The sequence below is a fragment of the Astatotilapia calliptera genome, chromosome 1, assembly GCF_964374335.1.
Source record: "Astatotilapia calliptera chromosome 1, fAstCal68.1, whole genome shotgun sequence".
Classification (NCBI taxonomy): Eukaryota; Metazoa; Chordata; class Actinopteri; order Cichliformes; family Cichlidae; genus Astatotilapia; species Astatotilapia calliptera.
In genome coordinates this window covers 22946667-22963026 of record NC_137422.1, presented here as the reverse complement: position 1 = coordinate 22963026, position 16360 = coordinate 22946667, and the positions used below count along the sequence as shown (strand labels likewise).

Below are 16360 nucleotides of genomic sequence, written 5' to 3'. Positions count from 1 at the left end.
TTTAACAGGAAATCAGTCATTAAATCAGTTATTGAGTAACAGTACCAAATACTGAGAAACTGTGGCCAATGCTGTTCAAAAACCCAACCAAAAACGATCAGTTATCACACTTTTTACTCTCAGGCTTATCGAACATGGAAGCCAGTGCAGGCTGAAGATGACATCATTTAAAAACAACAGCAATGATACCTGTTTGTCACCAGAACGGATGCTCTCCAGACCTTTGATATGTTTCTTTGTACTGATTAGATCTAAATGCATCCCACGTGATAAACTCCAGCCTCACCAAGAACTGCTGTTACTGATATTTTATCGTTCAGGAGAGGATTATTCTTCATTGATGTCTGTTTAAGAGTAACATTAGGCTACTCCACATCCGGCTAATGTCATCACGGGCGATTAGTGAAAATAATGGTGCTGTGGTTTCTCTTCAGCAGTCACACCGTCCACCCTCAATGCGAACGAATAAACTTTAATGGTTGACTTTAGTTTAGGGAAGAGCGAACATTTCTATGAAGATTATCCAATTGGTAACTACCAGTGCAAATTGATTTGTGGCGGGATTAAACCCCCAGCACGTCTGGGAGAGTGTGTAGTTCATCTTGAACCACTCTCTGTTTCCTCAGATGCCCTTTGGCTTTCATGCTATGTTTTTGATTACAATCTGTGTGTGAGAAAGACTAATATTCTGTGTTTTTCTGTGTTAGCAGCGCAACATGAAGCGGAACGGGAGTCGAAGCTGCATGACGAGAAAAACCAGGTTTGGATCACGAGAGCGGGACTGGCTGAAAGGGGACACCCAGCGGGGCTGTGTGTGTCTGTATGGGGGAACAGTAGACCCTCAGCCACCTGCCTCTGGCACACAGGCCTCCTCCACCCCTCAGACAGACCTGCAGTTGGTGCTCTGCTCCACCAGTACCACAGTGGAGGAGCTGTGCGCTCAGAAGAAAGGACACGCACTTTACGTTCAACTGCACGGAGACCTAGTGAGGTAAATTTACATCATGTCGAATCATGGTGACAAAGTTGCATTCAGCAACTGCAGAGTAAAGAGAGTTCAGTCCACATCAGCTACTCAAGATGGGGCCAACACATGCATCAGGCATCCAACAGCTTCATTAAATAAATACCAATTAATCATGTTAAGAAAATAAGAGACAAATCAAAGCACAAGAAGAATTATGCAAATATAAGCACGTGAAATGGGAGCTTGCTAAAAATGTATAATACAATCTCATCCTCAGTTAATGCAAAGAAGGTAAACACACCACTGAGCACTTGCTGCAGTTGCCCTATCATCCCGCACTCCCACAGCTCCCCACCAAGGATACGCTCAGGGAACATGTCTCTACGCCTCTCACCACTGTACAAGACATGCGTAGACCGAAATAGTAATTGATGATCTGTGAAAGGATGAAAAGCTGGTTCACTAGTCCGTGACCAGGAAGAATTCAGTTCCTTGTTTGCTTCCCTTGGAAAACCTACGTGAAGACATAAAGGAGCCTAAAACGAGAGCTCAGCTGTACAGCTTAAGCCTGAATGAGTTATGGCTCATTCTGTCTGAGCGCTTCTGTCTGTTCAATTTTTTTAAATGAATAAGAAAGAGCAAAATCTTATAAAAAATGTGGGGAACCAGCAAAGTGCCAACAGATGCATTTAGAGCAAAGAGTTGTGAATGATTGTGTTAGTAAGCAATAACTGGTGGGAGATGGTGCCACAGATGTGCTGCAGAGATTATGCTGGAAACATGACTGGAGGTCGGTAATCACCTCACATGCTGTTAGCCAATAGTAGCATATGAAACAATGTCTTTATATCTTTGCTGACTGAGAGCTGCAGGCACTGGAGACGGATGCAGAGTGGTAATAAATGAAAGGCTTTTGGTAAGCCTGTGGATGGGCCCTGTTGGTTCAGTTTATACTCCAGCAGTAAAGCAGTCTGGTCTGCCAGTGAGTATGACTGAGTGGATTTAAATGTAATATTAAAGTCTTCAACTTCCAAAAAGAAAAGAAAAGAAAAACAGGATAATGGCGAGTTAGGAGAACTGCATAAATAATTTAAAAAAACATAAATTGTACAAACTGGCAGCACATACGGTAAAGACAATTAAATGTATTATGTGCATATGAACTCCAGTAATGTTTGTCCTCAAACGGTCCTTTAGTAATATATTTTCTCATCCCTATTTTATGACCTTTTGGATGAACCTTCTGTGCATAAAAAGGCTTCATTACTTTGATAATAGATGCATTCGTTCTATAAATGGTTATGTGAAGCATACGACGCAGCTGTGAGCTATGCGGCTTTTCCTGTTGATTTTCTTTTTAGAGCATGTAGTTACGTGCTGCTTACAGGAAGGCACGTTCGGGGCTCTTTCCTGCTTGCATTTTCAGTTCAACAAACTCCCTTTGCAGATAAATTTACTGAGGCAGTAGAGTTGATGGAGGACTTTCATCCTGTTGTTCATCCCCTTTTGGACCACTTATGTCTGTCAGTGTCACAGTGCAAACAGGGTGAGCGAAGCAGTCTAGTGTTCTTTTTCCCAGCAAGAGGCTTTTCCATCCATGAGAGTTTCCAGGACAGATGGGATATGCAATCCCTTCAACATGTTCTGGGTATAACCGGAGTTTCCAGAACATTTCCAAAGAGATGATCCCACACATCTTAACTGGCTTATTTCCAGTAAGTTAGTAGCTGCATACCAAAGACCTCCTTTATCAGTGAGCTCGCTCAGAAATGTAAAATAAGCTGGATCTAGTAGCTCAACTCAGTCCTGAGGATAAGTGATACAGGGCCATTATCTTGAAGTTAAAATCTTGATTAATCGAAAGGCTTCCTGATCAAGGGAAATGGTAAAAACTGTCCTAATCTAGCAGCAGAAGAAGGCAGAAGGAAATTTTTGGTAATACTGCCCTGCAATAGCTAAACAGCCCTTTGGTGGAGTGGTTAGCACTGTTGCCACACAGCCAGAAGGTTTTCTGTCACTCTCTGTAAGGTCTGTGGTGGTCTTGCAACCGGTCTATTGTGTAAATGGACTGGTTCTTATCTTGCACTCTTCTACTCGAGCACTCAATATGTCTCACCCATTCATACAAGCACTTTCTTCTACCTAAGTTCTTTCTATCTAACATTCAAGTTGACACATTTGACTGATTTTTATTTCAAACAAAACACAGTTCAAGAATAGCAACTAATTAATATGTTTGCACATTTCGGTTTATTCCTTTTTGTGCTAACGACTAATTTTTTGTTGCTGGTGTTTATAGTTAAAACTGAAGGCTTGATCAGTTATTTTAGTTTTATTTTTAGGCAGCCACATAAACGTACATGAAAAAAGATACCAACTTATAATGTAAAATATCGAAAGATGAAGCAATACAAGGCTTTTTTTAGTTTTTAAAAACGCACGTGTATCCGTACCATTGTGTTTTTAGGAGGCCCAGTTAACTTCTCATATATCTATGAAATACTGGGTATGTCTGCACTAAATCAAGAACCCACCATGATAGTTGGCTGCATAACTTTCCACGAGGACAGATGAACCCGCTGGGCACCATTTGACAGAGATTCAGCTTCTTGCTGCACTGGCCAAAGTGGGAAGATTTGTGAATAAATGAGGCATATCAGTGTGAAGTGTGAATGGTCAATAGGGACTGCCACTCATCATCACTCTGCCTGCTGGAAGCTGCCTAAATCCTGCTTTTAGATGTTGATGTCACAGCTGTCTAAAATCAACCAAGATGATTCTGCAAATCTTCCAGGCGGAGTGAGGTAAAGTCATGTCCTCAGGCATGGGTACTGTGCTCTAGCTGTTGTTAAGAATCTTTTGAAATTCAAGCACTTTTCTGTCTCGTTTATTCTAAATGTTAGTATTTAATCACATTTCTTCCCCCCTGTAAGTCTTCCTGTTGACAGATACTGAAAAAGATCTGTGTTTAGCTCTTTATGAGCTGGCAGATTGACCCGTCTTAAAAAAATAAAACAGTTTTCAGAAGTGAGAGACTAAGTGATCATAAATTAACTCTAAGCTTTTGTTTTAGATTGAAAGTGAAAGCTGGATTTGCAGCTGCTATTGTGCTTTCGGGGCTTCCTTCACTCAGCTCGACAGTGGGCATTTATGTGAAAGGTTGCTTCTATTAGTATTCATCCTGTTAGGCTTCAGTGACTAACAGAGAGCTGAGAGATTTACAGATGAATTCAAACTCATGGTTTAAGAGTGAAATATCTAATATCATTTTCATTCATTTCAACAAACTTACCGTAATGTCGAAATAAAAACCCCTAATGGCTATGTTTTAATGATAAGAAAGATACTAAAGGTGCCTCTTCTCGGAAATTCATTTTTAAATATTTGTGCAGACCTAAAGCATTGCTGCAGCAGATGGTGTACCCATGACACTGCGTGATTTTGCAAGAATGCATCTTCTTTTTTAGTTTGTGTTAAAACAAGAAACAAAATCCTAACTGTGGTGCTGACTCTGGCAGGAGTGCTTTTTTAGCTTGGTCTGGTGCCCCGTTTAACCCGGATCGTGGCATTTGTTGGCGGGAAGCTTTTACTTTTATAATCTGTTTCATCTGAGATTCTGTGAGGTGTATTTTATAATTGTTGCTGTCGCTGTCACACCTCTTCATCTTCTTGCCTTCGGTCCCGCAGGAGGCTGGATCCCTCTGAGCGTCCGCTCCAGATGGTGTATGACTACTTGGCGTCAATGGGCTATGCAGACCCTGTACGAGTGCAGCAAGAAGCCGCCAACTCAGACCTCAGCTGTTTGATCCGTTTCTACAGTGGTGAGTACTCATCAGCGGCGGCAATCAGCCCTTGGTTTCACTTTCTGCTGCTGCTGACTGGAATCTGGCATGTGCTTCGAGTTTTCCTCTGCACACAGACCTGAGGGCACAGAAACATTCTTAGAACGCTCCAAAATGGTTTCGCCACATCCTCTGGCGAGTGTGTACGATTGGATTAAGTGAGAGAGGTTGTTTTAGGGCTCTCTGAGTTTGTTGCTTCTGAAGCTGCCTCCAGTCTTCAGTACAGTCTAAGATAAACACGTCAGTCATGGCCTCATGATGGATTACTGACCATCATTCATCCTGTGGTGTTGTATGCTTCATTGACCTGAGGTCTGGAGTGACTAAGTGTCCCTGTGTCTTTGTGATTAATGCGGCACCAGAATGGATGCGACTCTGGAGAAACCAGTGACGAATTTGTGAACGCATCTAAGCGCTGCTCACCTAAAACCTCTCTCAGTCTTCCCGTTTGAAGGCTGCTCTATTAATACTCATACAGTAGTTGCAGTTAGGGATTTTCCTTTTAGCATAAATGGTGATTGGTGTGCTATAATGAGTTTCAACCAGCGGATGTTCCCGCTGAGTCAGTGGAACTTAAGCTTGGGCTTTGAACTGCTCACGTATCCAGAGAAAGAGCAAGACTGGGTAAACCACAGTGTCTAAAGGGTTCACATGCACTTCCTCCCACATCAGGCACATAGCTCTCCTCAGAGTGAAGTGCAGGACTGCTGTAGTGACTGAAATACACTCTACAGACAAACGTAATCTGCTCTGTATGGAAGTTCTGTGGTTGATGAGTGACAGATGAGGAAAGTTAAACAAATCAAACTCACCATGAAGTCTTAGCAACAGATATAATTAGTTTGTGATGCATGTGAAACAGAACGGTGACGCCCAGTTTTCTTTTATCCTAAAAATGTTTAGAACACCATTAATAATTATTGTGATGCTTTTAACGGTTTCGATGCCCCGTGGAAAAAAATCGATATTTTGAGTCCTAGACCTTTTATTGTATATAGTTTCAGTTTGATAATCAGCCCTCAGATCAGGATATTTAAGCTGTACATTTTTTTTCTTTTGCTAGCTTCTTTTTAAATGATGTTGGGTTTTTTTTAGCTGACGGATCTTAAGATCACTCTGGCCTGAGTCTTATTGGTAGTCCTCATGTGTCCAGTGGCCCACTGTTGTTTTCTTCTTGTCAACATGAGAACTGGTAAGATCTTGGCTACTATCAGCAATCAGGCCACACTGGGTAGAGTCTAGCCAGGCCCCTTGGAGACTTCCTGCCTCCTTTTGTCGACTCATGGGAAAAGAGAACCAGGGACAAGACATGACTGGTTTTCAGGCTCGTTTAATGCCCAGTACAGGCCAAGAGGACAACTTGATTTGGCCGTGAAATACCTGCTAAACTGCTAAAGTGACAGCTGGTAATAAAGCTTTGAGTTTGTTGTGGGGACACAAATGATGTCAGCAAATGACAGATATCTATAAAATGGGCAAGTCACCTCTTGTGTTCACGTACAGGTTTCTTATGAAGAATTAAAATAACTTAAGTAGCAAGCTTTACCGTTGCATTTAATTCTTTGGCTGGTAACAGAGAACCCTGTCTTTTTATTTTAACTCACAGCACAGGTGCAGAGATTTAATCAGACCAACTCATCTTTTCTAATTTACGTAATTTAAAATTAACCACTTTTTTCACCAATTTTTCAACTAGCTAAAAAGTCAGCTTTTTAAAATGTTAAACTTTTAAGTAACTTTTTGTTTTAGTGCTGTAGCATTTTTATTGTGAAGCGCTTTGTGATCTAGAAAAGTGTAAATAAAATGTTTTTCTTTTTTAGTTTAAATTCTTTTAACTTCAGGAAACTCCACTGCAGTTAAGTGAGTGAACACATGAAATTTCACTCAATTCATTAGAGTTTTGTTCTAAAAGGCAAAACTTGCATACTTCCCATGATGCATTGCTAGAAAGTTCAAACTCTTCAGGGATTCTGCCTTTTTTTGTAAGAAAGACATGATGGAAAGTTGCCGTATACCTTTTAATATGTTCACATTATGTTACAGTCACACTAGGGAAAACATTGGTTGGAGCAAACGGTTACTTCGAAGGCGAGACCAGTCACAGTTGCTGTGACTTTGCTGTGTCAAGATGGCAATAAAGACAAGCGACAAGGCAATCAGACAGGAATGATGACGTGTCTGAGTTGTACTCATTGATTGGCTCAGACTGTTGCAATGTGTTGCGAGTAGGTCTGCATTTATGAAGTACACAGCAATTATTTGCCAGCCTTTGCCAGTCAAGGCAGTCAGTCTGAGTCAGACCATGTCTGTCTGGAGATTGGTTGCCTCTCTCAGCTGTCTTGCAATCGAAAGGGGTTGTGCAAAGGTTGAGTGTGCTACGCCCTCAAGCATTGGGCAACCCCTTTTGAATACCTGGTGTTTGCAACTACTTGTCATCCAGCAAATGCTTAAAAGATTAATGCAGCTATGATTTTTAGCTACTTGCACAGAGGGTGCTATCTTGTTTATCCTCTAGTGCGACGAGAGTAAAAATTATTTTTGTCCATTGTGAAAGCGGTTCTGTCTGTTACGGGGTTTAGGATTGAAATGCATTGAATTCAGCCCCCATCCCCATAGACTTGGCTTATACAGCAGTTTATGTAACTGTCACTGGGAGCAGCGTCACTGGTCGTCTCTGTACTGACTCTGCAGGTTTAAACTGAGAAAAGTAAATCAAGTCTGGAACAGTGTGCAGGTTCAATTCAATGGCTTAATGTAACTTAACTTAATAATTTCTTCTTTTTTTCTTTTTCTTCTTCTTTTGGCTGCTCCGTTAAGGGCTCACTACAGCAGATCACCTGCCTCCATCTCACGCAATGCCAAGCATCCTCCTCTGTGACACCAGCCGTCTGCATGTCCTTCCTAACCACACCCATGAATCTATGTGCTCTTCTTCTTTTTCCTTCTGCATGGCAGCTCCATTTTCAGCATCCTTCATCCAGTATATCCACTATCCCTTATTTGCACATGTCCAATCAATCTCAGACTTTGCCTCTCTGACTTTGTCTCCAAGCTGCTCGACCTGATCTGTTCCTCTGACCTACTCATTTCTAATCTTGTCCATTTTGCTCACTCCAAATTAAAAATCTTAACACTCACTACGGCCTTGTAAAACATCTCTTTCAACCTTGCTGCTATCCTTCTGTCAAAAATCACCCCTGATGCTTATCTCCACCCACACCACCCTGCCATGACTCCCCCAACGTGCACTGTCTGTTGCTTTGAATGGTTGACCGCATTTATATTTCTCATTTCTCCTTGCATCCTTACTGTAACTAGCTTTGCAATGTCTCAACTCATGAGGACTTTAACTTATCAAATCAAGCCGAGAGCAACTTACTCACATTTTTAAGGCAGTATGCACAAAACTCAAGTTAAGACAAAAAGTAAAAAAAACCTCAAACAAACCAAACAACAACAAAAAAAAAAGTTACAGCGTCGATGGCCTTGTGTGTCTTCCTCCAGGTGTCTGTTTGCCTAACAACCGTTGTTGTGGTAACGATCTGACTAAGCAGATGAGTGAAACTGTGATCCATCAGTAAAGACTACAGCTGCTACAAGACCACCTAATGTGGTACACTGAGCGTGCCAGCTGTACGCTCTGCACAGTCTGCATTACTGGACCTTACTGGCTCTGAATCTGAGAGCGTTTGTAATGGAAACTCCCCCAAAACCACGTTTATTAAAGATTGTCTCACCATGCAGATCGCTTTGGTTTTATGAGCCCAGGATCATCATCACAAACCAGGGGAGGTGGGCTTTTATTTATAATGTTCACGGTATTAAAATGGCACAGTAAAGACCTCAGCAGCACATCTTTCCACAGAAGCCTCGAATAATCCACATATGACCTTCTTAATGATTCCTGAAAACTGATAAAAGAAAAGATGCTCTGTTAAGTTTCGCTGAACTGCCCTTGTAAAATTGTTTCTATGAGCTTGCTCTTTTTTTGATATTAGTTATGTCTTCAGGCTTGTTCAGATCATTCAAAAGAATCTGTGGGACAGTGTGAGAAGTATTCATCTCAGACTGTCTCACAGGCATACAAACGGTGGATCATGGTTACGAGAATGCCGACTTTCTATAATAAGACAGTGGTGCGAATACATGTGCGTTTCTACCTACGCACTGCCACGTGAGTTTCATTTCTAACCACAGGGCTTTACAGCCTGATTTTCTTTTTTCTCAAGCCACCAAAGAGGTTCAAAGTGCAATGCAGCAGGTAATTTATTAAACTTTACTTTCCTCTTATATGTTCAGGAAACTCATCTGGGACCTTCTTTCTCCACACCCACTGTACACACACACACACACACATACACGCACACCCTTCAGCTGTGTTGCATGGATGAAATTAAAACAAACATGGACAGGGGAGTAAACTTTTCTAAATACTGACTTAATAAAAAACACTTCTAGTGAAAACAACCGCAGAGACCTGAGGGCCAGCGGATCTTTGTGTCAGCCTGTGCAGCTGCAGCGCAGATGAAGCTGGCTGTAAGCTCTGGCGTTCATGCCCCGGGCTGTGTTCCACCTCTGTCTGCGTGATCTTTTACGTCTTTGAGAAAGGCGGCTTGTAGCTGCTGTCCACAGTTCACGTAAGGCCCGCTGTCAGGATCAGACCTGAGGGAAATAAATCTGCTTCACAGGGAAATTAATCAGAGTCAGCTCACCTTATAAGTTGTTGGTTTGACTAATGCTGACTTTCTGATGGAATTTAAACCCAAATTAAGTTTGTGGACATCCTGAACTGGTGTGTGAAGGTTTGAGACATTTTGCGGTGTGAAAGAAGGGAATAAATTGTTTGCCCTGACAAAAATAAGAGAAACAGTCGGACTGAGGCTTAAGAAAAAATTTAATTCTGTTCAGATCCAAGTTTGCACAGACTTGCCCCGAGCGACAAAGCTCTTGCCAGCTCCTCATAAACATGCTGTTTCTGAGATGAAGTTCTGGTCCTCCCAAGATTTTCTCTTTCCCATTTTAAACCTGCAGACGTCCGTCATCCTAGACTCATGGCGAGTTTTTAAGAGAGACGGCTTACTGAGGGAGAAACACCAGTTTAATCTTCTGTTTTAAAGTCATCTGTATTCAAAGGCGGCATTCAGCTGCGTGTCTTCCACTGGTTTTCTGCACAGTTGCTCTATTTGATGTCAGGAGTTAAACTCTTGCTCAAAGTTTAACGAACAGTTATTTTAAATTGAGATAAACACAGACCACCTAGAGGAGGTATCTGTGTGGTGGGCTGAATTAGAATTTTCTGCCAAAAAGAGCTTGCTGTTCTGAGTCAAATCAGACCGTGTTTCCGCCTCCACTGACCCCCTACTGCATGCTAATGCAATCTATGCGATCTTGAGCAAGACAAAAAAGCTCTGGGATACAGGGAGTATTGTATTCGGCGGTTGCCTTGAAATGATCCAACATGTGGACAAAAACTGATTTTAAAACAATAGAAAGAACCAAGATGAGGAACCTACACACTAAAACTCCTGGTAGAGTTTTTCTCCTTGGAAAGAACAGACACTTTTGCCTGGTTTGGACCCTTGTCCTTTCTTCAGTGATGAATCATCTACAGGCTACTTTGTTCTTTAATCATTAGGCCTACAAAACATTAGAGAACAGTATAAATGTTCATCAGTTTCCTAGAACCAATAATAATACCAGCTCATAAGTATGTAGATATTCCAGTTTTATTCTCTTTTAAGGATCTGCACTCTGTGTGTTTCCAATCGTCTGCTGTCCAGTTTTGTTGAGCCTGTGTGAACTGAGAACTGCTGCTTCCTGGATATTTTCTGTTGTTCAGACCATTCTCTGTAAAACAGATGGTTGTGTGGGAAAATCCAAGTAGATTAGCAGTTTCTGAAATACTCAGAGCAGCGCGTCTGGCACCAACAACCATGCCATGTTCAAAGTTACTTAAATTACCTTTCTTCCCCATTCTGATGCTAAGTTTGGACTTCACAGGTCGTGTTGATCATGTCTGCAGGTGTAAATCCACTGCATTGCTGTTTAGAGATTTTTAATGAGCAGTTGAAAAGGTGTACCTAATTAAGTGGCTTGTAAGTGCATACTGGCTTCAGTTTTCCCCAAATAGCTCTCTGGATCTTTCTAGACTTCCTCCCTTGTTTCCATATATATTCTTTTAATAATCAAATCACCTTCTATATTATACATTCGTGTCTCTCACTTCCCCTTTTGTTCCTTTCTGTTTGTCACCTCATTCCTTTGTTTATCTATCCATTTTTATTTTTCAGTGGAAAATTAATTTGACTCTTTACTCATCGGGCTTGGCATACTGTGATATAAACGTATTCCTTAAAGAATTTAGAGTTAGTGTTAATGTTGTGCGTATTGGCAACTTTTCTATATTGGATCTGAAGTGAGATATCACTAAATTTGCTGTGCGAAGGTCTCAGCCACACTTCTGAGAAATCACACATTCCACTCTCTGGTCTGTCACTTGTCCCTGAGGTTTGGCAGCCTCCCACCCGGAGGACGTTTGACACCGGTTGATGATTAGTTTGAAGGCAGCTGTCTGCAGCCCTGCTCCTTGAGAAAACAGTGTTGCGCAACATGTTACGACCGTGTCATCCACCCCCTCTGGAGCCACGGGGAAACGGTCAGCATTTTTGTCGTGAGAGGGATGGGATTGATTTGGAGGGAGACATCATAAGGGCTTACATACTCACACTTTGATTTTGAACAACCTGTTTCCTTAGCAACTGATCGCCCCGCAGACCTTTGGGGATAGCATGTGTGTTTCTTTTATTTTAGAAGTTGGCTCTTTATGGCTAGGAGATGTTTTATATTGCGTTTGGACAGTGCCGTGACTTTGTATGCCTGGACACCTGCACGTTCGCACCATGAATGCACACATTTGTATTCATAATTTGGGCGCTTTTCTCATTGATAACTCCCACAGTTAACTAATTTAATCAAGGCACTTTGATTTTCCTTTGTAAGCCCAATGTGCTCTTGCAGCGAGCAAGCACGATGATTCTCACACAGATCCACAGATAATTATAATTCTTTCTCAGATGATTAGTGTTACTGAGAAAAATTTGATTTGGGAAAAAAATGTGATGATACACAAGAAAATGGTGAGGGGGTGACAATATTATCAGGGATGAAACCACATTTTCCTGGTTTTAGGGCTGTTTTGGAATTCTGTCTTTTACTAGAGACGGGCGTATGTGTTACCATCCTGCATGCGGTGCTCTTATAAAGGTTTGCCATGAAATTACCACAAATGGGCCTTAACAAAGCCGGATATAGAGCGTGGTTGTTTCTGGTGATGTGCTGCGAAGGCTGTGAGGGCATCCTGTCGGTCTGTGTCAGTTTGTATCGAGCTGATTTGTGCACTGCAGAGGGATGATGTTTTTCTTAATTGCGAGTTTTAATCTGAAGCTCTGGGAACACAGAGTAACTAAAGCAGAGCGTGACTCGACAGTTTCCTGCCACAGGCGGCAAGAAAAAGCACTTATCTACAGTCCAGCTGTTTTTCCCCCTTTTAGATACCTCCATTGTACCCGTCATCGACCCCGTGAGGTTTTTGTGTCTCTAATTTTCTCTCTGAGTGAGGGACACCCAAGGATCAGGAGCTGCTATTGATCTGCCAGCGAGCCAATTTGTTGTCAGAAGCACTTGGCTTGTTCATTATCAGTTTTCCTTGGCGAAGAAAAACATGAGGGGGCTCTCATTTCGTTTAGATGCCCTTGTGAAGCGGAAGGGGAGGTGGAGAATGAAAACAAGTTAGACGTGAAGCGAGAGCGAGAGAGAGCGAAAGCAGATTGCCAACGAGAGCCTCCGAGTGGGAGGCAGCATAAGTTGGTTCGAGGAAAATTTAACAACAGAGGACAGGAGGCTGAGGCAGTGTCTCCTCTGTGCTTGTTTGACCTGCTATTAACCTGAGTGTACTTGGCAGAGACGGCAGCACTGCTGTCTGATGTATCCTTCAGCAATGGCCAGCTAAGACTACCTGTAGTGCAACTTGGCATAATTAAACTGAGCAGAGTGGAGTTAAATGTGACAAAACCCTGACTCATTCATCAATATGACTGATGCCTCTTATATGTTGGGTTGGCAGCAGGGAGTAGAGAGAAACCTTTCCAACTGAGCTGAACAGAAGAGCTCTAATATGGCTTTAATTTAATAGATGCTTAATAATGGAGTTTAAAGTTTAAACTCTCTTCTGATTAGTGGAAGAACAAATGAATTATTTTTCAGTAAGAGCTACCCAGATGTACAAATAGCATATGAGATAACAGGGCAGTGTCCTAAGCACTGATGTAAGACCATTTCTTGGAATAGCTATACTGTGGAGCTGACTAACGGACAGGTGATATCATAATGACCTTCGAGTACTTATGTGACTTCATTTTCTGGAACCTTTGTCTAATGCGTAACTGCAAAAAATTTGCAATTAATTAGCTCAATTTGCTTATCTCAGCAGTGGCTTTGGGTTTATTTGCATTAGATCGATTGCTGCAGATTTGCACTAACATCTGTGCGTGGGCTTTCTCTCCCAGAGCGTCCAGTGAATGCGGACCAGCAGGAGCGGACCTTGCTGAAAGGCGTGTTCAGCGTCAGGAAGGGCAAGACTCAGCTGCACAAGTGGGCCGAGCGGCAGGTCATTCTCTGTGGCACCTGTTTGATCGTGGCCTCTGTGAAAGACAGCCTCACCGGGAAGATGCACATCCTGCCCCTGGTGGGGGGAAAGGTGAGAGTTCAGGGTTTAGAGCTTTGACAGCCTGAAAGGGTGGTAAGCTTTCACTTTCTCCAGGGCGGAGGACATGCTCCAAGCTGTGCCATAACACTCTTCAACAACACAGCTGGGTTGGTCGTCTGGATAAAGTTAAAAAGATGACATGCCTGCAGAACCGTGTCATGAAAAGTTCTCAGCCAACAGAGAATGCAAGATCCTCTTACTCAAAGATTAGCAAAGCTGCACACTAAAGCGCAAAATACATAAAAAATCGGTGTGTTTGTGTTTGAGCTGATAAAACTTCAGTGGCACACTCTGTATCTCCACGTGAAACCATAGACTGTATATAAAAGATGGAAATCATCGGTTGGCAGCTTGGTGGTTTGAAACTGCAAATGTAGAGCGAGTGGTGGCTCGGCTCGAAAAACCGAAGGGCACTGCACACTTTTCAGTCACACACCTGCTACTGTGTATTCCTTCTGAACTTTTAATAATGTCTTTGTTACGGACGCTAAGACCCTAAACTCACCAGAAAAAAAAAGTTTTTCCTGAGGTTGGCATCAAGTGAGCGAAAAAGGGTCATTTTCCTATAAGCCTCTACACAACCAGGCATAATTTGGAAATCTTAGTATCTCCCCCTGTTGGCCATTAGAAGGAATGCAGGATTTAAAGGACTTCCACATTGGCAAGTTTTAGATCTTGAATGAATTCTCTACTAGCATAGCAGAATCAGTGTTGCTCTTGGAGTTGCATTGTGGCTAATGTGTATCCCAGGTTTTCTTTTTATTTTCTTTTTCCAGTTGTGCTGAATGAGTCCACTAGTGTCACAGAAATACAGAGTTAAATGCTTTTGCGCTATCGCTGCAGTCTTTGTGGCCTCCAGCTAATGTTTTATCCAAGTTGACCAGATTTAAACATGTTATCTAAGGTTTTTTTTGGAAATGTCAAAATCAGAATCACTGAATGTAGCAGACAAAAACACACTAAAAGAAACAAACACAAAATCACCACAAATTAAATATGTCTGTTCAGTGTTCCTGATCTCATCTCTGTGTTGTCTTTGTGTCGAGGTGGAGGAGGTGAAGCGGAGGCAGCACTGTCTGATGTTCAGCTCAGCCGGGTCTCAGGCCCAGACATACTTTGTCAACTTTGACACACTTGCAGACTATCAGCGATGGCACCGGCAGGCGTCAAAGGTAAGTCAAAGGCGAGCGCGTCTCACTATCTGTACATTAAACATTCACTAGCTGGGACCACATCCTCACTTTAGGTTTGACGGCATTTCTAGTAGGTAATGGCAGATGGCGTGAACATGAATTGAGGCTGCGGTTTGGGGAAGACCTCAGATGGGACTGGCGGGCCTTGCAGAGGAGAGGGAGGGTGGGAAAATGAGAACAAATGGGGAAAGGGGGGGGTCATATGTAGATATATAGAACCAGAAGGGGCGTGTGTGGAGGTGGTCCCACTCTTGAAATACAGATTAATTATCTCCTGTGTTTTTTTTTAAAACTTAAATCAGAATGTCTGTGAGTCAGATGATGTGAAATGAATGTATTTTTGTATTTGTGTGATATACAATAAATCTATGGGCCTTTCAGAGACTTCTAAGAGCTCTTCAAAAAGAAAATCATTGTCTCTGCACTGCGCAGATTGCTTTGTCTCTAATATCCTAATTAATGTCTGTTGTGCTGCGGCTCCTTCTTGGAGCTGAACAGCCTCTGTGAGAGCCTCCACAGAGGCTGAGCCAACATACAATTAGCCATGGAAGGAGAAAGCCAACAGAAATAAAGAAAATCCAATTAGCTGCAGATTCATGCTAAGTCCAAGATCTCTTTCTTTCACGGTGGTATGGATTACTGGGTTAGACGAGCCTGTTAGCGAACTGTATTTTAGCTGAGTATTAGACTAGAGGTTTCTATGGAGACTGCAGTTGATGGCCGATGAAGGTTTTTGGTGGATTTGGGCCGACGTTTATGCTACATCGCTTAAATCAGAAGCCTGTGTACGAGGCTAACGGTCAGGGAGTGCATTTTTGCTTTCTTAATTAGCACTTCTGGATATCTTGGAAGTCAGACTGTAAAAAAAAAAAAGCATTTGCATTTTACAACAATCACATTAACAATGAAAATTCAGTGTTTGTCAGATGTTAATTGCTGCAAAAGAAACTCACATCATCTTAGGCACTTCGATTGTTGAGCGTTTAGCTATTTGAAGAACATTTCTTTATATTTTGGTTCCAAAGAGACAGACTTTCTTCTAATTTTTTACAAATCGTCTTAAGCAATAGCCCTCCAGGCTTTATGTATGTATGTATATATATCAAATAAAATATCAAAACTGATAACATAGCAGCTAAAATGCAGTTTTAGTCACTCAAAAGTAATGTCCAAGTCTGTGGAGATTTTAATCAAGTCCAGCCTGACTGGACTAGATATTTCTCAAGAAATGGCTTTTACTTTTATAGATGCCATTAACACATTTTACAGAATCTCAATGAAATATTAAACTGTGATGTTGTAACTCAAGCTGTGATCGGCTGTGCTAGTGGCCCAAGTGCTCCAGTTTCTCAGCTTTGCAGGAAACTTTGTGTCACGTTGATTAAGGACTGAACTACCCATCATACCTAAACTGACATATCTTTGCTGTGTTTCATCGTTTCAGTGTTGAATTACAAAGCAAATAATTCAAAACAGCAAAATCTGTCCCGACCTTCCAATTCGATCTCAGAGTGTCGCATCACTGATTTTTTTTTTTTTTTTGAAGGAACAGAGGGCATCTGTCCTGTGAGTTGTTTTGTGGGAGAAGAGCAGT

At 41.9% G+C, this 16360-nt stretch overlaps 1 protein-coding gene across 1 annotated transcript in view; it reads left to right on the top strand.

Moving 5' to 3' along the window:
* Positions 1–711: 711 nt before the first annotated feature.
* Positions 712–16360, top strand: part of phlpp2 (PH domain and leucine rich repeat protein phosphatase 2) — a 35640-nt gene continuing 19991 nt past the window's right edge. The window contains exons 1-4 of the mRNA XM_026168571.2: positions 712–991; positions 4655–4788; positions 13374–13564; positions 14620–14745. Of these exons, the coding sequence (XP_026024356.2) occupies positions 717–991; positions 4655–4788; positions 13374–13564; positions 14620–14745 (726 nt within the window). The 5' untranslated portion in view covers positions 712–716. The remainder of the gene's footprint in view (positions 992–4654; positions 4789–13373; positions 13565–14619; positions 14746–16360) is intronic.